Source organism: Rhinolophus hipposideros (genome assembly GCF_964194185.1).
Source record: "Rhinolophus hipposideros genome assembly, chromosome: 8".
Taxonomy (NCBI): domain Eukaryota; kingdom Metazoa; phylum Chordata; class Mammalia; order Chiroptera; family Rhinolophidae; genus Rhinolophus; species Rhinolophus hipposideros.
This window is the reverse complement of record NC_138054.1, coordinates 733,142-756,496: the sequence shown is the minus strand read 5'-3', so window position 1 is coordinate 756,496 and position 23,355 is coordinate 733,142. Positions and strand designations below refer to the sequence as shown.

Genomic DNA, 23,355 nt, shown 5'->3' with positions numbered 1-23,355 from the left:
AGGTGAGCGCGTCCCTGTGGATAAGCCCCCACCCAGCAGACTCACCGTCACTCCAAGGGGCAGCAGGCCCCTTTCCAGAGTCCCCCTCAATCTGGATCCCTCTAACCATTTTCAGCAGAATATGGTTCCATGGGTGTTATGAGGTGGTGTGTCACATAAGCATGCACACATGCTAACTGGTTCCCTGATCGTAAAGACAGATAAATGTGTGTCTTTAGTACAGAATCTGAGAAGCTTTATTTTGTCAATACATCTGGGAATCATCCAGAGGGGCCAATGGTGTGCTAGGTTCCCCAAACTTACTTATTTTTGGCAAAGCATCACATCCCCAGGCCTGCTGTTTGACAGTCTATCCTCTGAGAATCCTCACTAAGCCCCTGACCTCTGACCTCTGTTCCGGAAACCACACTGAACAATATGACTGCCCTCTCTCACTTAGCTGTCATCACAATAAGAGCAGACCTAAAGATTCTAAAACCCCCTGATAACTGACACTAAGCATGCAGTGCTCTCGCACCCATGCAGACGCCTGTTGGAAATGATGGAAAGCAGGACCTACGATGTACAGCCCGATGCACAGACAGCTACATGGCAGTGGAACTCGCACCACTGCTGCACGCAAGTGACACGACCGAAACCGCTCTGTTTAGAGAAGAACTACCTCCCCACTTCCAGCCTAGCCCCAGACAGGGCTGCCCAGGGTAAGCGGGGGCCATTCGATAAACATGCATGGCTTTGAAGACCTTAGAAAATGAAGGCAGTCCTAGCTCTCTCCTCTCTCATTCCAATCCCTGTACCCTTTATTAGGGCCTCTTCCCAGCCCGTGGCTCAGCTCACAGCAGGTGCTTGGCCCTGCAGACAATCTGCCCTCTCACCGTCATCCCCATCCTCTTTTACCCCAGGCATCAGAGCCAGTGTAAGCAGGGGAGCTGCTGAGGAATAAAATCCACCTGGTCATTCCCTACCTGCTTCAAATGAATAATTTCCCTGACTTATCTCAGGCTCGGGGAGACCATGGCTTCTGGACCGAATGTGACATTTCAGACAGAAGACTGCCTTTACACGTCAGGCAGGGCTGAGCAAAACTGGAAGCTGCTGGGACCTGGGGTATCTCCTGTACTCCAATCACGTAATGTGAGCACACCACTTCAAATAATTCTCGGTGCCTCAACTGTTCCCCCAATTTGTTTGATCAGAGCGGCTACTGTTTTAATTTTTTTATAAGAATGTATTCATGAATTACTTGTGAAGTTACAATGAATAAAAACTATGATATGCTATGAAATAGTGGTCTAATCCTTCATTAATATGAAATCACAGGAAAGTACATGTTATCAGGCTGAGATAACACTAGCATTCAGACTACAACAGGGCATCACCAAATAAAAGCCACCCCTGTGAAGAAAAGGCAGAGAGTTTCTCCTTCCTTTTCTCAAGGAATAGTGCATCCTTATAGAATGAGAGGCACAGGGAATAAAAAGGAATATGTAGTGACTACTGATGGGAACAGTTTGTCCACAGCTCCAAGGGTTTCACACAAACAGTGGTGTCTATGCTGGGTTACAATCCCATTTTACTTTCTAGCCCTTCGTTTCCCCATGTGTAAAATGGGGAGATCGGATAAATTAGGGTCAGAACTCTTTTGTTTCTAACTGGAAGATCTTGTATCTAGACAGGAGTTACAATGGGAACAGATTTAAGGGACCCCTTCACACATGACAATGTGTTGCATTAAATGGAGTGTAAAGTCTGGAGGATGAGGGTGGGAAGGACATCTATGTAATTTATGAAAATAAAGGAAACCTCAAGCCTCATCTTGTGATCTAAGAGGAAGTCAATCAATCATGACCACTTTGTGTTTAACTTATCATCTTGGCCATAGCTTGGCTATGTTTTCAATACAAACTATCCCTCATAGATGAAAAATGGAGTAGCCACTTTCAAAGGAACTGTTATGCTCCAAACATGGTATGCTGTTGTTGTTGCTGGTGTTTTCAATAAAATCTTGCTGCAACACAAATTACAGCATCTTAGCAAAAACCATGAACCAAAACTACTGAAGGCAGTACAAGCTCACAGAGCCTGTGGCTCTCTGGTACTATGATGTTTAATGGAATCATTTATTATTCCATGTCCTCATTTGTTTTACGCTAACAAATCTGGACGCTCTAATGGCTAAGGAAAATAGATACATTTAAAATAAAAAAATATATTGTCTACTCTTGTATACTATGAAATTAAGTTAAAATAGCTTGAATTAGGATAATTTCTTTTTTTAAATCAAAGTTTATTGGGGTGACAATTGTTAGTAAAGTTACATAGATTTCAGGTGTACAGTTCTATATATCACACTGTGTGTTCACCACCAGAGTCAGTTCTCCTTCCATTACCATATATTAGACCCCGTTTACCGTCTTCTAGAGCCCCCCCCTCCCTCCTTACCCTCTGGTAACCCCTAAACTATTGTCTGTGTCTATGAGTTCTTGTTCCCTCATTTGTTTGTCTTATTCTTTTGTTGTTTTCAGTTTTATATACCACATATCAGTGAATTCATATGGTTCTGTACTTTTTCTGTCTGACTTAAAAATCTGAAAACATTTATCCATAAAGACAAGTGTGTGCCAATATTCATTTGCAGCTTTAGACATGGAAACAACCAAAATGTCCTTCGATAGATGAATGGATAAAGAAGTTGTGGTATATATGCACAATGGAATACTCTTCGGCGGTAAGAAAAGATGAAATAGTACCATTTGTGATAACGTGGATGGATGTTGAGGATAATTTCTTTTAGAACAAGTCACCCCACCCTAAAACAGAAAGCACGCTACACATCATAATGACACATGCCTTATTTTCTTAAGAGAGGTAACTTGGGCTCTGTCAAGGCTGATAAATAGAAACAGATTTTGCTCCTGGCCAACAACTCAACCACATCATTAGGGTAATACTGAAGATGTTTTTGGAATTAGTGTACAGGCAGATACACCCTGTTTATTTGAAAACTGAAACACACAGTTTCTACACTGATAGTCTCTATATCAAAGAAGCCCAGTGACAATTTATCTTCCATGGGAAAAAATGGAAATGGAAAATGGAAAAAAATAATAATCAGGAAATGAGCACCGTGAATTCTTTTGGATTCTAAATCCAGAGATAATTTTGAAAGGAACGAAATGGGTTTTAAATGTCCTTAAAACCCGGAAACAAATGCAGCATCAGCTTATTTTCTGGCACTTGGGCAAAAAACCAAGCAGGAGTACAACCAGAAAAAGAACACAACCTTCCACCATGCCATGGACAGGCCTGAGCACCAAGTGAACACGGCAAGCAATCACAGGAGTACAGTGTTAGCAGAAAGATCCCGGTGCCTTCACGAACGGCCCGTCGCACCCATGGACACAGACAGGACACACGTTCTCTTACCTCTAACATAGGCCTGGCACTATCATGCACGGACAGAATATGTGTCACCTTGTTCTTGCTCAATTGCTCTGCATCTCTGGCATCTGTCACAGAAGAAAGAGGATAGACATTTTAATATTCTCTGCAAGTGAATTACTCCTACAGTTTAGCAAGGAAAAACCACAAAATGACTTGCGTTTTCTTTCTTGAAACTCCATGATTGACCATACCCAGAATAATCTAGATCGAGGGAATTTAGGACTTTTTGCTTTTATATATTTTGCAGATAACTAAGTTTATTTCTGATGGACACATCTTTTGATACAAAGTGGTCATCTAAAACTTAAAAGGTATTTAGATTAATAAACACCATAATTGTGATTATTCCTGTTTAAAGGAAGTGAACCTATGAGATCATTTTGTAGTTGACATTTGTTAAACTGTAGACACTTATAATAAAACATTTAACAATGAAGATGTGTAAAATATTTTTAAAAAACTATCTCTTAATGATTAGTAATCTAAGTCAAAATTAAATACAAAAGACTACTTACTATATAAGAAACAGAACCTGCCAGAGACAACTTTACCCTGACGTCAAAGGCAGGGATGGGACCAGATGCAGACAAGACTGTGGTTTACAACATCTATATTCACTTTAGGGCAAAAGTAAAAATGGAACATTTTCTAGAAATTTCACCAGAACCGACTATAAATTATCAGTTGGCTATTAAATTATCTACATATGAAACTAAGGAGACACCCAAATTACATTCCTGTGCAATGCACACACCTATAAAAGAAAGACTGAATGAATCTCCGCAAGCTGGAACCCTTGTGCTAATCTGCAACACCGGGGTCCAGCAAGAAACAAGGTGGTCACTTCCCCTAAACCCCTGTCCTGGCCTGAGATGAGTTTTTTTACAATGATAAAGAGTAAAATGACCAAAAGTCAAATGTTTAATTATATTTCTGGAGAACATTTAATGACATAGAAAAATACTCAGGATATAATATGAAGCAGAGGAGAAACCTGGTATGAAACTATCAATACAACATAAATACAATTTGTCGTTTAAGCCCTCACTGCCGAGCAGAGAACGGAAGCCTTAGGCACTGAACTAGCTGCCCATCCCTACCCTCCCAGAGCTCGCCCCATCCCCACCTGCCCGGTGCTAAGAGCAGAACAGTAGCAGTGTCACACCAAAAGAACAGAATATTTGCTGTTTTGAGAACTGTGGACCACAGACACAGATTCGCAGCTCAACTCGTTCCGGCAAAGGGGAGGGAGCTGTGGAAGCAGGACCGGCTGTGATGGTGGTCGCCACCATTGCTCTGGGCCACCTCTCACAACTCACCCCACATCTGGCCCCACCTATCTGGGTGGATCGCTGCAGAAGTAAACAGAAATGCTGAAACATACGGGCTCTGAATCTGGGGCAGGAGGAGTTTTGGAACTTCAAAACCTCTCCGCATCCCCACAGGGACGTGGCGCCCTATGACCCAGGTGAACTGTTAACAGAGGAGAAGCCCGTCTCCCAGGGAATCCCCCCATTGTGTGAGAAGCTGGAATAGTGCAGAGAAAACATAGCACGACTGTGTGAGAGAGGAGAAAAAAGGCTGCAGTCGGAGAGAAAATAAAACATTCTACTAACAAGTACTGCAAAACAAAAAAAAAGACCTCTTCCTATCAGCCTGTTGCAGAAGCCACTCCTGTAGATGTCTAGGAAGAGAAATAATAAATCAGTAATTGCCAGGAATAACCAAGGCACTAAGACAGCTCAGAAAGAAAGTGAAAAGTCTCCAGAAAAGGAACTTAAAGATATGGAAATATGTGACTTAAATGACAGAGAATTCAAGATTGCAGTTCTGAAAAAACTCAACGAGATGCAAGAAAACACAGAAAGGCAATTTAATGAACTCAGAAATGCAATCAAAGAACAACATGAGCATTTTACAAAAGAGATTGAAATTTTAAAAAAGAACCAAATGGAATTTCTAGAGATTAAGAACTCAGTAGAAGAAATTAAGAATGAAATAACCAGCTTAGGTAGTAGAGTTGACCAGATGGAGGCAAGAATCAGTGTAATTGAAGATAGAAACCTGGAAATTACACAGATGGAAGAAGAAAGAGACTTGAGACTTAAAAGAAATGAAAGAACTCTACAAGAACTTTCTGACTCCATCACAAAGAGCAATATAAGAATAATGGGCATACCAGAAGGAGAAGAAAGAGAGAAGAGAACAGAGAATATATTCAAACAAATTGTCGATGAGAACTTCCCAAACTTGTGCACAGAACTGGATCCTCGAATCCAAGAAGCAAATAGAACACCTAATTACCTGAATCCCACAGGCCTTCTCCAAGGCACATTGTATTGAAGCTGTCTAAAATCAACGACAAGGAAAGAATCCTCAAGGCAGCCAGGGAAAAGAAGACGGTAACCTACAAAGGAAAGCCCATTAGATTATCATCAGATTTCGTCAGCAGAAACTCTATGAGTCAGGAAGGAGTGGAACCAAATATTCAAACTACTGAAAGAGAGAAATTATGAGGCAAGAATAATATATCCAGCAAAGATATCCTTTAGATATGAAAGAGGAATGAAGACCTTTCCAGACATACAGAAGCTGAGGGAATTTTCTAATACACGACCTGCACTGCAAGAAAAACTAAAGGAGGCTATTCAACCACCATCAACAGGGACAACTTGTGGCAAACAACACATAAAAAGGAGGAGAGTAAAGGCCTGAACCGGAATATGGGAATGGAGAAAGTAGGCAGGCTGAAGATAATGGAATACTCTAAATATCAAACTTTCTTTTACATAAACTTAAGGGTAACCACTCAAAAGAAAAATCCAGAACTGAAATATATACTGTAATAAAAGATAAACAGAGGGAAACATCATAGAATAACACCACACAGAAATAACAGACAACAACAAAAAGGCAAAGAAACAATGGAGACAGAGCCTTACCAGAAAACTAAAGATAAAATGACAGGAAATCCTCACGTATCAATAATCACTGTAAATGTAAATGGACTGAACGTACTGATAAAAAGGCACAGAGTAGCAGATTGGATCAAAAAACTAAACCCAACCATATGCTGTCTACAAGAGACACATCTCAGCTACAAGGACAAGCATAGACTCAAAGTGAAAGGGTGGAAACTGACACTCCAAGCAAATGGTACCCAGAGAAAATCAGTTGTAGCCATAATGATATCAGATGAAACAGACTTCAGGGTGAAAATGATAACAAGAGACAAAGATGGACGTTTCATAATTGTAAAGGGTACTACTACACAACAAGAAGACATAACAGTCATCAATATTTATGCCCCCAATCAGAGAGCACCAAAATATACCAAGCAACTACTAACAGAACTAAAGGGAGAAACTGACCAAAACACAATTATACGCGGGGACTTAAATACATCATTGACAGGTATGGATAGATCATCCTAACAGAAAATAAATAACAAATAGCAGCCCTCAATGACACATTAGAGGAAATGGACATAATTGACATATATAGAGCACTTCATCCTAAAACATCAGACTACACATACTTTTTAAGTTTACATGGAACATTGTCAGGATAGACCATATATTGGGACATAAAATCAGCCTCAGCAAAATAAGAAGATTGAAATCACACCAAGCATATCCTCTGATCACAAGGCTTTGAAATTGGATATCAACTGCAAAAAGAATGCAGGAAAAAACACAAATACATGGAGATTAAACAGCATACTTTTAAAGAACGACTGGGTCAAAGAAGAAATTAGAAGAGAGATCAAACGATACACAGAAATAAATGACAATGAAAATACATCCTACTAAAACTTTTGGTATGCAGCGAAAGCAGTTTTAAGAGGGAAATTTATATCATTACAGGCCTATCTCAAGAAACAAGAAAAATCCCCAATAAATAACCTCATGTTACACCTTAAAGAACTAGAAAAAGAAGAACAAGTGCAACCCAAGGTCAGCAGAAAAAAAGGAAATAAAAAAAATCAGAGCAGAACTAAATGAAATAGAGAATAAAAATACACTAGAAAGAATTAATGTGACAAAGACCTGGTTCTCTGAAAAGATTAACAAAATTGACAAACCCTTGGCTAGACTCACTAAGATAAAGAAGAGAGAACACACTAATTAACAAAATCAGAAATGAAAAAGGGGAAGCTATCACAGACACCACAGAAATACAAAGGATCATCCAAAAATACTATGAAGGACTATATGCCACCAAACTCAATAACCTAGAAGAAATGGACAAGTCTTAGAAACATATAGCCTTCCAAGGCTGAACCATGAAGAACTGGAAAATCTAAACAGACTGATCACCAGTAAAGAAATTGAATCAATCATCCAAAACCTTCCCAAAAGCAAAAGTCCGGGACCAGATGGCTTCACTAGTGAATTCTACCAAACCTTCAAAGAGGATCTAATACCCATCCTGCTCAAACTCTTCCAAAAAATTGAAGAAGAGACAGTACTCCCTAACTCATTTTATGAGGCCAGCATTACCCTGATACCAACACCTGGTAAGGACAACACACAAAAAGAAAACTACAGACCAATATCTCTGATGAATACAGATGCAAAAATCCTAAACAAAATTCTAGCACATTGAATACAACAATGCCTTAAAAATATTATTTACTATGACCAAGTGCGGTTCATCCCCGGGGCACAAGGATGGTTCAACATCTGCAAATCCATCAATGTGATATATCACATAAACAAAATAAAGGACAAAAATCATATGATTATATCAAATGATGCAGAAAAAACATTTGACAAGAAACAACATCCATTTACGATTAAAACACTTAATAAAATAGGTATAGAAAGAAAATACCTTAACATAAAAAAGGCCATATATGACAAACCCTCAGCTAATCTCATAATTAATGGTGAAAAACTGAAGCTCTTTGCTCTACGTTCAGGAACGCGACAGGGTTGTCCCCTATCACCTCTGCTTTTCAACATAGTGTTGGAAGTCCTTTCCACAGCAATCAGGCAAGAGAAAGAAATAAAAGGCATCCAAATCGGGAATGACGAAGTTAACTTATCACTCTTTGCAGATGATATGATGCTATATATAGAAAACCCTAAAGACTCCACCAAAAACCTGTTAGAAACAATCAACGAATACAGTAAGGTTGCTGGCTACAAAATCAACATACAAAAGTCCATTGCATTCCTATATGCTAACAATGAAATATCAGAAAAAGAAACACAAAAAAACAATTCCCTTTGCAATTGTAGCAAAAAGAATAAAATACTTAGGAATAAACTTAACCACGGATGTGAAGGACCTATATGCTGAAAACTATAAGACATTTTTGAAAGAAATTGAAGAAGACACAAAGAAATGGAAATACATTCCGTGCTTATGGATTGGAAGAATCAACATAGTTAAAATGGCCATATTACCCACAGCAATATACAGATTTAACGTAATCCCCATCAAAATCCCAATGGCATTTTTTAAAGGAATAGAACAAAAATTATCAGATTTGTTTGGAAACACAAAAGACCCCGAATAGCCAAGACAATCTTAAGAAAAAAGAACAATGCTGGAGGTATCGCACTCCCTGACTTTAGCTTGTACTACAGGGCTAAAATAATCAAAACAGCATGGCACTGGCAGAAAAACAGATACATAGACCAATGGAATAGAACTGAGAACCAAGAAATAAAACCACATAAATATGGACAGATAATTTTTGACAAAGAAGCTAAAAACCTACAATGGAGGAAAGACAGCCTCTTCAATAAATGGTGCTGGGAGAATTGGATAGCTACGTGCAAAAGAATGAAACTGGACTGCTCTCTGTCTCCATTAATTAACCAAAATTAATTCAAAATGGATCAAAGACTTAAGCGTAAGACCTGACACAATAAACTGCATTGAAGAAAACATAGGTACTAAACTTATGGACCTTGGGTTCAAAAAGCATTTTATGAATTTGACTCCAAAGGCAATGGAAGTAAAAGCTGAAATAAACAAATGGGACTATATGGGACTTAAAAGCTTCTGCACAGCAAAAGAAACCATCGACAAAATAAAGAGGCAACCGACTGAATGGGAGAAGATTTTTGCAAACAGTGCCTCCGATAACGGGCTAATATCCAAAATATACAAGGAACTCATGAAGCTCAACGACAAAAACTCAAACAACCCAATAGAAAAATGGGCCGAGGACCTGAGGAGACATTTCTCCAAAGAGGACATACAAATGGCCAATAGACATATGAAAAAATGCTCAACATCACTAATCATCAGAGAAATGCAAATAAAAACCACAAGGAGATATCACCTCACCCCAGTCAGAATGGCTTTCATCAACAAGACAAATAGTAACAAGTGTTGGAGAGGCTGTGGAGAGAAAGGAACTCTCATACACTGTTGGTGGGAATGCAGACTGGTGCAGCCGTTATGGAAGGCAGTGTGGATGTTCCTCAAAAAGTTACAAATAGAATTACCATATGACCCAGCAATCCCTCTCTGGGTATCTAACCCAAAAAATCTGGAAACATCCATAAAGACACGTGTGCTCCAATGTTCATTGCAGCTTTGTTTACGGTGGCCAAGACACGGAAATAACCAAAACGTCCTTCGATTGATGAATGGATAAAGAAGTTGTGGTACATATACACAATGGAATACTATTTGGCGTTAAGGCAAGATGATATAGGAGCATTTGTGACAACATGGATGGATCTTGAGAATATAATGCTAAGCGAAATAAGTCAGACAGAAAAAGCAGAGAACCCTATGATTTCACTGATATGCGGTATATAAACCAAAAACAACAAAAGAACAAGACAAACAAATGAGAACCAAAAACTCATAGACACAGACAATAGTTTAGTGGTTACCAGAGGGTAAGGGATGTGAGGGGAGGGAGATGAGGGTAAGGGGGATCAAATATATGGTGATGGAAGGAGAACTGATTCTGTGTGGTGAACACAAAATGGGATTTATAGATGATGTAATACAGAATTGTACACCTGAAATTATGTAATTTTACTAACAAATGTCACCTCAATAAATTAAAAAAATAAATTAAAAAAAAAGTGTTGTAAGGAATTAGACCCCAAAGTGGTAATCTTTAAGAGAGGAAATTACAAGTGTTTTCCATTTCTTTTCTTTTTTATATATTTTTGTGTATATTCAACACGAGTGGTTCTAAAAGTTTCACATGCCTAAGTACTATCTGGTGGGGGAGGGGGAGTTGTTAAAAAAGCAGATTTCTAGGCTCCAATTTAGTTCAAGGTCTGTGGCAGGGCTGAGAAATCTGCCTTTCTAATAAGCCTTGATGATTGAGGAAAAACTGAGAACACTGTTCTAAATATTCTACAATAAGCACACACCACTTTTATATTAAGAAACAATCTTTAAAAGTAATATTAAAATGTTGGTTTTAAGACTCTCTTCATTGCTCCAACCATCTCAAATTCAGATGTACAGGCACACAGGGACTCAGTGCCAACTGCCCATCTCCCCACCCCCCACCCCCCACCCAGCTATCACAAGTTGCAGCATCAGTGAGCTTCGAATTAGGCAGGGCCTGGAATCATTTAGGATCCCACAGGCAGCCAGCCTCCACATTCTCATCAAAATGCGATTTTCCAATCACCACCAGTATGTGTGTGAATTCACAGGAAATGAAACAAGATTGAGCTGGCTTTCAGAGTTCACAGAAGAGCCCCAGCCAAGGGGAGGCAGCAGGGGCAGAGAGGCAGGCAGTGGTGGCACTCTCTACAGCAGGCTCAGACCTTCCAGGTCCTGCTTCTGCCCAGGGTTTGCATTTTAAAGATCAGTACTTGTTTAAATATACTTTTTTATTTATGTAAGCAGCATTATTGGGATAATTCTCATACCATAAAATCCACCCTTTTAAAGTATACAATTCAAGGATTTTTAGCATATTCAGAGTTGTTTGACCATCCCTACATCTAACTTGAGAACATTTTCATCACCACATAACTATACTTTTATAACACAGATTAATGTGAACAAGCAGAAGCATGGCACCACCTGGAAACATGTTGGGAATGCAGACTCCCAAGCCCACTACACACCTACACAATCACAGTTTGCACCTGAGTAAGACCCCAGAAGACTGCGTGCACTGTACACAGGAGCCCTGGAGGGCCACCAAGGAAGGACCTTTGACCTGGTACCCACGGTTCCCCTCCCCAACTGCAGCACGTTGGTGCCACTTCAAGCCAGAAAACAACTCAGACCTACCTCCACCTGCCATCACAAATGCAACAAGTCGGTATTAATGAAACCAATGGGAAGATTACAGATTAGAATTCAGACAGAAAAAAATCAAGAGGGACAAATGCTGACTGACCACAGTTACCTAGGGCTGTGGGGTTGTGAGCAGTTTTCACCCTAACATATTTCTATCATGTTTGGATTTTCAAATTTTAAATTTTATTTTAACTCACGAGTCCACATTACTTTTATAATCAGCAAAAACAAAAATTTTAAAATACTGTTCACAAAATTAAATATAAATTGAATTAATAAAACGAACAGACAACCCTCATTGGTAAAAATGCCTAAGAATGCTCTTATCCTCTCTCTGAACACCGCCTCTGGTCCCTGGATTCGTGCAGCCCGCCTCCCTTTACCTTCCTCATCTCTGCCTCTCCCCGCCCCCCAGGCTTTATGTGGCCTTCTGAGAAACAAATGCCACCTTTGCACAACGGGACACTGAAATAGAAACAGATCCTTCCCCGTTACTATTGCACGTTCATGTCTAGCTCAGAGGAAGAATCCACCCGGGGTCACTGGGTAGAGCACACTGAGGGAGTAGATAGATGGGTTCCTACAAGATGCTGTTCTAAAAGGCAAAGTGACAGCCACATGATTCCTTAGGAAGGGTAATTAGCACTCTAGATCTTATATTGATACAGAAGATGGACAGGAGTAACCAGTCCTAAGGTGTGGGAAGGGGAAGTGCCAGAGTAGCTGTGGGAAATAAGCCAGTCCAGCAAAGTCAAACAGAATTGCCTCTGAGTCCAATTAACAAAAATGTACTGGATGAAGCATTAGAAATTAACACTATCAATACAAGTGCTCGAGAAGAAGGAACGTTTGGCAGGAAGAACTGTGGCAATGCTTTTCCAATACGCGGAGAACTCCCTGCACTGATTGTGGGCTCAAAACGATGCCCATGCAGGATGAGAGAGTGAGGGAAGGGGAGAGGAGGGTCTCTGTTTTAAAGAGACCCAGTTCCCTCTGCTCTGACACTGCACCCTAAGCCATATTCTGAGTCATTTCCCAAACAACATTTACCTCCCAAGCTGAGAATCTGCTGAGTGTTGGGAAGGGATTCTAATCTGTTTTACACTTACATTTCCCACTGCAAAATTTAATGGTTCTAGAGTTACAAATTACTATACATTATAATAACTTCCGGAGTTATTAATTAGCTGGCAGTGGTTTCAACCTTTAAGTAGATACATTTGCAACCTGTGCTGGGGCCTAAAATGGGGCAGTTCCTACCTGCTCCCTTATTTATCAAATCCTGGCTTTGATATTCATTGGTACTGACCTTGGGCAACATTTTCTGTGCTTCACTTTCTCATCTATAAAATGGGAAAATGGTAAGAATACACGCTCAAAGGATTGCCAGAAGTACTGACATGAAATGCTTAGAATATGCCAACTGGCAGGCGGTAAATGTTATCGCTGCCATCACTATTATCATCGTGACCAGATTAAGTCCCAAGGCCATGCTACAGGCCTCCATCGCCATCATATATGAACATTTCCCAATACATGCTGCCTTCAACTTCAAAGACATCTGGTTCCCAGCTCCCTCGGGCAGCACCACCTGCCGCTCACCACTCACCACCCAGCTCTACTAGGCTAAGCCAACAGCAGAGCACGACAGATCAGTGCTCAGTAGTCACCAGCTCAGCCTCATCTAAACAACTGGGGAGCCATGGCTGTCCTCACTGACGACACAGTACAAAAGCTCTGAGCTCAGACGTGTCTCTGTAGACACACACTGTGCTTGAGCTTGTCTCCCACTTCTCTAGACTGCTGTAGACATCTTCAAACAATGAGGGTTTCCTCTGCCTGCTGACACCTACTTTGTTTGCACCTGCTAAGTTGTGAGGAAGCAGCTCACCACCCTCTTGGCCTAGGGAGGAGCTGATCTCTGAGCTCTACGCCCTGCCTTCCCTTGTTGTGTCTGGACAGAGCCAGCTGCCAGCTGCAGGTATCTCCACTGAGAGGCTCTCATCAAAGACCGCGTCGAGAAGGTGGGTTTGTGGATTTTTCTCTAAGTGGAAAAATCACCAGGTGTTGGAAAACTGTGATTCATTGTAAAGCTAAAAAGAAAAAAGAAAAAAAGGAAGTTGCAGAGTTATGTGCAAAGGATTCCACTGGAAGGAAGGAAGGAAGGAAAGAAGGAAGGAAGGAGGAAGGAAAGAAGGAAGGAAGGAAGGAAGGAAGGAAGGAAGGAAGAAAGGAAGGAGGAAGGAAGGAGAAGGAAGGAAGGAAGGAAGGAGGAAGGAAGGAGAAAGAAGGAAGGAAGGAGGAAGGAAGGAGAAGGAAGGAAGGAAGGAAGGAGGAAGGAAGGATGGAAGGAAGGAGGAAGGATGGAAGGAAGGAGGAAGGAAGGAGAAGGAAGGAAGGAAGGAGAAGGAAGGAAGGAATGAAGGAGGAAGGAAGGAGAAGGAAGGAAGGAGAAGGAAGGAAGGAAGAAGGAAGGAAGGAAGGAGAAGGAAGGAAGGAAGGAAGGAGAAGGAAGGAAGGAAGGAAGGAAGGAAGGAAGGAAGGGGAAGGAAGGAAGGAGAGAGGGAGGAGAGGAAGGGAGGGGAAAAGAATGGAGGGGAGAAGAGGGAGGAGGGGGGAGGGGAGGGGAGAGATGGTACAGAAGACCATTCAATGACTTAGTTGAAGAGACCATGGCCACTAGAACCAAGGCACTGCTGATCCACACTCTGTAAATAATGAAGGTCTCTCAGAAAGTTAAAAGAAAAAACATTCCATTAACTTTATATATTTCTATATTGGTGGTTGTGCTACAGTAAGCAACTATAATTTGTAATTTAAAAAGCAAAGAACATGACTCAGTGAGACATAATGCTAGAGCACAGATGACAGCCCGATTCCCTTTTCAGGAGAAGCCATGATCCTCTCCCCTTGGGTTTCCACACTTGCTGACTGATACTGATCGTGGCTGCTGCACACCTGGCATGATGTGGGTGCTGTATGATCATGTAGCTCCTTCCCACAACAGTCTGAAGTAGGTATGTGGTTCCCATTTCACAGTCATGGAAGCTGACCTGCCATGTACCAAACACCGTCTGGCTCAGCCCTCACCACAGCCACAGGGCTGACGTTCTCCCACTCTCACATCAGGTTAAGGTGTCAGGGGGCAGCATCGGGCTCAGAGGCTGTGGGGTAGCTAGGTTCCAGGGCAGCCAAGCCCCTCCCCAGCTAGTCTCCACTTTGCAGGCCCTGCTGTCCTGTTCTGTATCTGCCCCCGAGCTCTGAGCCACTGAGGACCAGGACATGGGTCCACCCCGGACTCCCAGCACAATGCCCTGTACACCGGCACTTGCAACAAGTCTGTGGAACGAATGAGTTAATCCACAGGCAGCTATATGGACACAATACTTCCTTCCAGCCTCTTTTGGATTGCTACACTGTCATTCCTTTGTTTTAAATAAGCCTTACACTTGATAAGTGTTTAAGAAATGTTTGGTGAATTAATAAGTGAATAAAACACAACCACATACTAACGTCAGAATAATTGAAAGCAACAACAAAACATGAACTGTCTGAACAAAGACAGATGTGGGTTGCTACAAGCCGATGGGTGAGGCCTACAAAGTGAGAATCCCAGAACTGTGAACAGTGCCTATGACACAGACTATTTAGAAAACAGGTATAGATTTGATGACACAAAGTTTTAAGTATTTCCTTAAAGTTGTGCATAATGTCCTTCTACAGGAAACTCACCTTCCACGTGCAAGGATAAAACTCTCATATAAACTGTCGGCAGTACTTAATTTGGTTGGTATTTATTATAATTTAAAATTTTTAAAGACTTTCACCTGGCAATTCCACTTTTAAGAATGTATCATAAACACTGTTCTCAAACATAAGATGTTCCCTTCTCCCATAAATGCAATTAATGATAACGTACTAAATAACCTATAAGATACTTGCTCTTTTATGTATTCTAGCTCCACTGGTCTACCTACCACAAAGCACTTGCTGCTTTTTCAGAATTACAAAGCTTAGTGACTTAAGAGCTCCAGCACTTGTTCTAGCAGCGATTAGCGGCTCTCAGCTCCCAGTACTTAATTCTCTTTGAGGTGAATTGGCCACACTAGGAGCTTTCCAGGGAAGAAGACAAAATAAACATTATCAGAGAAATCATAAAGATTGTTTTTATAATCAATTTAAACCTGAACTCACAAATTTAAGCAACAACCAGAAAACAGCGAGGAGTGTGTTGTGGCTTGTTCGCGGAGGGAAGGATTTCAGATGCCTATGACAAAGGATGGCTCTCTCCCACCCAGCAGGGGCAGACTCGTTCCTGCAAGTTTCCTAGGTCCATTCCGTGCTCTTCAGGCCACTGTCTCTCCAGTGCTGAAGAGCCGGTGCTTCCCCTCACATACCCTCACACAGCACAGGGACCCGGCCCCTCCCTGGAAACCAACAAAAGCCTGTCTGCCACCATGCACTTTGCTCCACAGGTTTCCACTCACCTCTGTGACTATATAGCATTTGGAAACAGGTAAGCTAAAAATAAAAAGTCAATAGCTGACAGCAAATCAATAAATGCACATTGAATAAGCCGCAGAGAAATGTGTAAGAAGAAAAGCCAACTCAAGACAAGAATAATCTGCCAAAGATAAAATTGCCTCATTTTTCCCAGGGGATTAAAAAAATAAGTTACTGAAAATTTATTAATAATAACTAGAAAAAAGTGATAAGATTATAAATAAGTTACATGGCCGTTAAATGTGCCTTTTAGCCATCTTCTTTTGATAGATAATGATGTTCCAACACATATGCAGAATTAAAATGAAGCTCAGAGGTCAAGTTGGAATTCCCATGCTTCACACCACTCTGTCTGATTGGCCAAGAGAACAGGGCATCAGCATAAGAGCCCAACAGGGGCCTGGGCACAAGTGGCAGCTGTGTTCAGACCAGACTATATAAACCAAGTCTACACTTTGACTCAATCATGTGTGAAGAGCCTAAAGCTGATTTTTTTAAAAAGTGAACTTAATTTTGGGTGGAAGCAACCCAAATGTCCATCAACAGATGAATGAATAAATCAAATGTGGTATATACATAAAAATAGAATAGTATTCAGCCTTAAACAGGAAGGAAATACTGACACATGCTACAACATACATGAATCTTGAGGAAATGATGCCATGAACTAAGCCAGCCACAAAAGGACAAACACTGTAGGATTCCAGTTATGTGAGGTCCCCAGAGGAGTCACATTCAGAGATAGAAAGTAGAATGGTGGGTGCCAGGGGTTGGGGGAGGGGAATGGGGAGTTAGTGTATAATGGGTGTTATCATTAGGACCCAATGGGTACTGACAGTACTGACTTTCAGTTCGGAAGATGAAAATGTTCTGGAGATGGACGGTGGTGATGGTAGCACAGCAGTGTGAACGTGCTTAACGCGTCTGAACAGTTCACTTAACCATGGTTAAAACGGCATATTTTATATTATGCATATTTTACCACAATCAAACATACAAAAAAAGAGTGAGAGAGAGCACTCACCTTTGAAGTTGCCAATATACAGGCCAGGCAGGATCTAGAGGAGAGACACACAGCAGACGTGAGCGTTACAGACCTGCAGCCAATAGTGCCCGGCACAGGGCGGGGCCCTCCGTGTGGCCAGAGCACAGCCCAGGCGGGCCGCCTGCCACACCCCCTTCCCAGCACTCCCCGGGTGGGCAGCATGCACAAACAGGCACGCTTGTCTAAGGGCTCTGACCTGACCACGGCCAGAAGGAAGCCTGCTCAAAGGCCTATAGATGGCAGCGTGTTGGTACCCATAAACTCACAAAACTTTAAAGACCACGCTGTCCCACAGGTCCTCATGGATCCCACGTGTCCTTCCTCACTTCAGGTATCCTGAGTGCAGCACCCCTCTACCCTTCCTTCCTGCAACTTCCCCCACGACTCCTCCTTCTCTCACTGCACCCTCCACACCCCCCCACATCTGGTCTTCTCTCACAGCTCCAGCAAACCCACTCTCTGCCGCCTGAGGCCTTTGCACATGCTGTTCCCACTGTTAGGCAGCTCTGACTCGTGCCCAGAGGAGGCCTGTTCTGAGTCTGGAATAGGCCCCTGCTTCAGTGCCCCATCTGCTGTGCTCCCCTTGGAGTGATGCTGTCTGTCACGGGGCATTACTAGGTGAAGGTCTGTCCCCTCTGCTAGACTGGAAAACTCTTTGGGCAGCAAACACATCCTCATTGCCGCATACCCAGCTTCTGGACCAGGGTTTGGCCCATGATTATCATTCAGTAAAGAGTAGCTAAATGAATGAATGAACTGTCTAAACGCGCAAGTCATTAAGAACACACATTTGCTCCCAACTGTCTACTTCTCTTATGGCAATGGATCTCAAACCAGACCACCCATCAGAATCACCAAAATCTGTTAAAGATTCAACATTTCTGGACAAACCGCCAGCGCCAGCCCCCATATAGAATGATTCTGAGAAGAGAACTGGGGACTATATTTTTCACAAGCTCCCTCCTTTGCAAAATATGAAACAAGAAACTAATTAGTGTTGCCAATACTTTGTATGGAAACGTTGAAGTCCAAATATGAACACTGCTTTGGAAGCGACACCATCCAATAGGGTTTCCAAATGCATTCCGCATACCAGCCTTGGTGACACTTCACTGCAGACCCCCGGTGCCCAGGCAACGTCCTTAGGTCCATACTGCCGCCAGCGCACCCTCCCAGATCCACTGCTTCCCACTCCCTGTGTGTGTCCATTCCCAGTGAGAAATCGGAAGCAGCATGTAATCACGTTCTCCAAGTGCATGGATTTCTTCAAGCATCTTTTGCTACAAACCGATGGCATGTGTGCCGTTCACTGCAGGGAAAATCTACTTTAGCACCACCAGCGGAGGCTGCAGGGTTAGCTACTGTGCTGGCGGGAGGCCACGTGAGGTGTCACAGCTTCCATCAACCAAACCAGGGCACGTGTGAGAGTGAAAAGAGATGCTGTTAATAACTACTCCACATAAAGGAAAATTTCAGTCTTTTCCTTCCTATGTAGGAAAAAAACCAGTTCTTCTCCACTGTGAGTTCCTTCCCTCTGAGTCTCCCTTACTGCCACACAGAATACTTCACGTCTGTTCACCAAATGTGTGGGGGTTTCCCTCACATTAAGCGACTCTCTGATACCAACTGGGTGTCCTACAATTTAATTCGATTCTGACACTAGACCGCGAGACAGTGTCAGATCCCACTAGACTACCCCTCCACTCACACACTTCAAATGGCAATTGCAAGCTCAGGTTGTCACCTGTGCTTCTGACCAACCAGCTATAGATGGGAGGTTCCAAGGACCTGCCTTGGTGGTTCGGATAATTTGCTAGAAAAGCTAGCAGAACTCAGGGAAATGAGTTTCTTACTTACATTTACCCGTTTGTTAAAGAATATGATAAAAGATACAGATGAACCGTCAGATGAAGAGATACATAGGTCTGGGAGGGTCCCGAGTGCAGGAGCTTCTGTCCCTGTGGAGTCGCGGTGTGTCACCCTCCCAGTGTGGATGTGGTCACTGACACGGAAGCTCTCTGAGCCCCCTACTATAGGGATTTTATGGAGACTTCCTCACATAGGCATGATCAACTCCATTTCCAGCCACCTCCTCTCTCTGGAGCATGGGGAGGTGTGGCTGAAAATTCCAAGGTTCTAATCGTGGCTTGTCTTTCTGCTGACCAGGTCCCATCCAGGAGCCCACTCAGTCACCCATTAGGAGAAAAGATGCTACTCGTGTTCTTACCACTTAGGAATTTACAAAGGTTTAGGAGCCTTGTGTCAGGAAGCAGGGACAGGTAATATACAGGGGTGGTAAGGGGGTGCCAAAAAATGTATGCAAGTGGACACTTTGGTCAACGTCGCTGAAGCAGTACTTGGCCGTAATCAGACATGTCTGGACGCTAATGGTAACCACTTTGAGCACCTCTTGTAACTGCAGAAGTCAGACCTGATTTGTATTCATCTTTTCTTATCAGTACATAATGAGTATTACAATTAATAGTTTTTCCTTTCTTAAAATGGGTATACAGTTTTTGGTACCCTCTGTGTAAGTGCGTGCATATGCACGTGCGCTCAAGCCTGACAATTAAGTTTGTGAACTCATCCTAGAAAAAGTGCTGCATACCTCACTGCTGAATATCACTATGGTCATCTTTGAAGTACTCCCCTTGGGAAGCTATGCACCGACGCCAGTGCTTAGTCCACTCTTCAAAGCAATTTTAGGATTCTTTTTCTGGAATGGTCATCAGAGCTGTCATTGTATTACCCTTGATGTCCAAAATGTCTCCCTCTCAACATTTCCTTTATCTTCGGGTAAAGAAAGAAGTCACTGGGGGCAGATCAGGTGAGTAGGGAGGTTGTTCCAATACAGTTATTTGTTTACTGGCTAAAAACTCCCTCACAGACAGTGCCCTGTGAGCTGGTGCATTGTCGTGATGCGAGAGCCATGAATTGTTGGCGAAAAGTTCGGTTCATTTTTGTCTAACTTTTTCACGCAGCCTTTTCAGCACTTCCAAATAGAAAACTTGGTTGACTGTCCAGTTGGTACAAATTCATAATGAATAATCCCTGTGATATCAAAAAAGGTGAGCATCATTGTTTGATCCCGATTTGGACTGACAGAACATTTTTGGTTGTGGAGAATTGGCTGACTTTCATTGTACAATTTGATGCTTTGTTTCAGGGTGTATTGCTACACCCATGTTTCATCACCAGTGATAACACGGCCCAAAACATCATCTTGCCTCTCCAAAAGGTCTTTGCAAACTTTGATTCTACTTTGCTTTTGTTCAAGGGTGAGCTCTTTTGGGACCACTTTTGCACACACGTTTCTCATGCCAAGATTTTCAGTTAAGATTTTCCTAACTGTTTCTCTATCACTGTTTACTTGGTCTGCTATGCTTCTCACAGTCAGTTGACGATTTTGATGCACAATTCAACAAATTTTTGCAATGTTTTTATGAGTTCTGCTCATTACTGGCTTCCCTGACCTCTCTTCATCAGTGACTCATTCTCTCCCCTCAGAAAAACGTTAAATCCATTTGTACACTGCCATTTTCTTCATGGTATTATCCCCATAAAGTTGGACTAACAAGTCCCTGATTTCACTTCCACTCTTGCCAAGTTTAACAAGAAATTTAATGTTTGTTCATTGCTCTAATTCAAGCTCAGACATTCTCAGGACAGCACACAAAAACACACAACCACAATAATGAATGCTACTCAGCAAGACACTGCCACACGTCGACACAAACACAGCTGTGAGACACTGATATACCAAGGTTATGACACCTTACCAAGCAGTTTGTACAGTGCTGCCAGTGTAAGTGCATGGGGGCAAGTTCTCGAACTTAATTGGCAGATCTCGTATATTTATTATTATTTTTTCCCATTATCTCACACTTAGGAAAAGGCAGAAGTGACCTGGACATGGGGGTGTGCAGTCACCTGGCTGACTCAGTACCCAGAGGGGCAAAGTTAGCTTGGAGAGTGCTAACTTTGGGACTGTGAGGTCAGCTATGTCTGTGACTAGTCACAGCACTGAAGCAGGCCAGGACAGCTCCGTAACTGGAACACACAAAACAGCATCTCAAAGGAGAACTCCAACATCCACTGCCAAGGAATTAAAACACTTGACAGATCTTTCTTGAATGATAATCAATCTTTGGCATTCTCCTGGGAGGACAGGTAGAGACTTCATCATTCCTGTTTTAATACATAAGAACAATGCAAGCTCATCTTGGAGATGGATCACACTAATGGCTGCTTCCCTGCGCAGAGCTTCTCCACCTGTAATACCCATTCTCCAGGGTGGCTCCTATCTCTGTTAGGATGTGACATTACATACTAATGGGCATAACTACCACATGGCTCTTTGGTGACAGTGACAAAAGACTTTCTCCTTGACCAAATTTTAGTTGGGCTTCTTAGAGTCCTCTTCTTGACTAGGCCTTGTCCTTGGACCAGCAGATTTAACAAAGAATCCCACTGCTGACATGTAGTCAAGCTCCTCTTGCTCCACTCTGGGTAACTAATGAAATCCTTCCTATGCACTTTCCGTCTACCCCCTCACGCACTGGTTATAAGTCCCGCCGGCCACTCGTTATACCGGGAACTGAGTTCACTCTTTCCCTTGCAATAGTCTCCATCATCCCTGCCATTTTTCATAAGTGTCCGAATAATTTTCCTGTTATAACACCGACTAGAGATGACTCCTGACTCATACAGCTGACAATTACAATGGACTACGTACAGGTGGCCATGTTTGTCACATTGCATGTGTTGTAAGTCACAGAAGATGTCACAGTGGTTGAATGGCTTACTAAACCCATGTTACCCACGGTCACTCGGGACACAGGTGTGACAGGAGACATGGCTCTGCTAACGTCCTACTTCTTGCCTAGGGAAGGAGGAGGTGACTTGACTCTTCTGGGATCCCCGAGGATTTACAGGAGGCAGCGACATTCAAGGGACTTGAATTCTAAGAGGAGAGGACCAGAAGAGAGAAGGGCAGGCCGGGAGCAGGGCAAACAGTGGTGAGAAAGAGGCAGGTGTGCACTGGGAGAGCATGAGGGTGAGGGGCGGCAGGGAGCTGGTCATGCGAGCACACATGGGCGGCTGCGCAGTCCTCAGGGCTCTAGGCTACATGCCACTAATACCTTTAAGGTGTGTGGCGCTATAGAAAGAAGCAGATATTGTATATATTTTTATTTACTATGTCTTAGAACTGTCATGACAAAATGAAGGAAAGATGAAATCCTGTGTGCAGTCCAACATTTTCACGAAAACGCTCACTGCTGTGAGGGGGACACTGGGGCTGGGGAGGGCTGGGGAGGCCCACTGTTGTATTTCTGTGTGCACTTTTCTATGTTGTCTGAATGTTCTATTTGTACGCATACCTTACTTCAGTTAGCTTTTTGTTTCAAGTCAAGTGGAGGGTTATCTGGGGAAAAGATTATGGCACATTATTTTTTGTATTTCTATTACCTTCTATATTAAACATAAACTAATACATTCCATGTTGTTTTTTTTAAATAAAATAAAAACAGGGTATGAGGTTAGATCACCTCTGTGCTCTACTGCTCTAGAACTATGACTTTATGACTTTTATGACTTTTCCAAATCTATCCTTTGGAACCCAGCTCCAGTCTGGCCTCCAACTCCTGCACTCCACTGTCTAAAACGGTTATTATCTTCCCCCTCCCAATTATCAATTCCTCTTGTACCCTGATGGTGTCACCTTCTCTAAGTCACCCAGAATGAAAACAGTGCCTCCCACTCCCACCAGGGACCTCCCTCTTCCTTCCTTGGTGCCCTTCCTCTGCACAGTGAGCTGTGAAGTCCCATCACAGTACCAGTTCCTTGGCCCAAGGTCACCACCCCAGTCCAGGACCTCAGGTCACACGTGGGCTAGAGAAGCAGCCATTGAACTTATTTTTTTGTCCCATTGAATTAATTTTCTGAAGTCATATTCTCACTGCGTCATTTGCTACATCAAAATATTCAGTGGCAAACCCTTTCCCAAGAAAATGAAGGCCAAAATGAAGGCTAGAAATTCAACTCAAAATTTCAACATGGCTTCCTACCTCTGAAGGATTTCCCCACTTCAATCTCCAGCCAAGTCAGGTAACTCC

The 23,355-nt window shown here is 42.4% G+C and overlaps 1 protein-coding gene across 5 annotated transcripts in view; it reads right to left on the bottom strand.

The window, feature by feature from the left end:
• DUSP22 (dual specificity phosphatase 22) overlaps positions 1 to 23,355 on the bottom strand; it is a 96,924-nt gene that overhangs the window by 54,731 nt on the left and 18,838 nt on the right. For 3 of the 5 annotated variants that reach the window (XM_081057321.1, XM_081057318.1, XM_081057320.1), the window contains exons 2-3: positions 17,219 to 17,252; positions 3,427 to 3,509 (exon numbers count right to left, since the gene is read on the bottom strand). In XM_081057321.1, the coding sequence (XP_080913447.1) occupies positions 3,427 to 3,509; positions 17,219 to 17,252 (117 nt within the window). The remainder of the gene's footprint in view (positions 1 to 3,426; positions 3,510 to 17,218; positions 17,253 to 23,355) is intronic. The other 2 variants (XM_081057319.1, XM_081057322.1) reach the window with 1 other exon arrangement.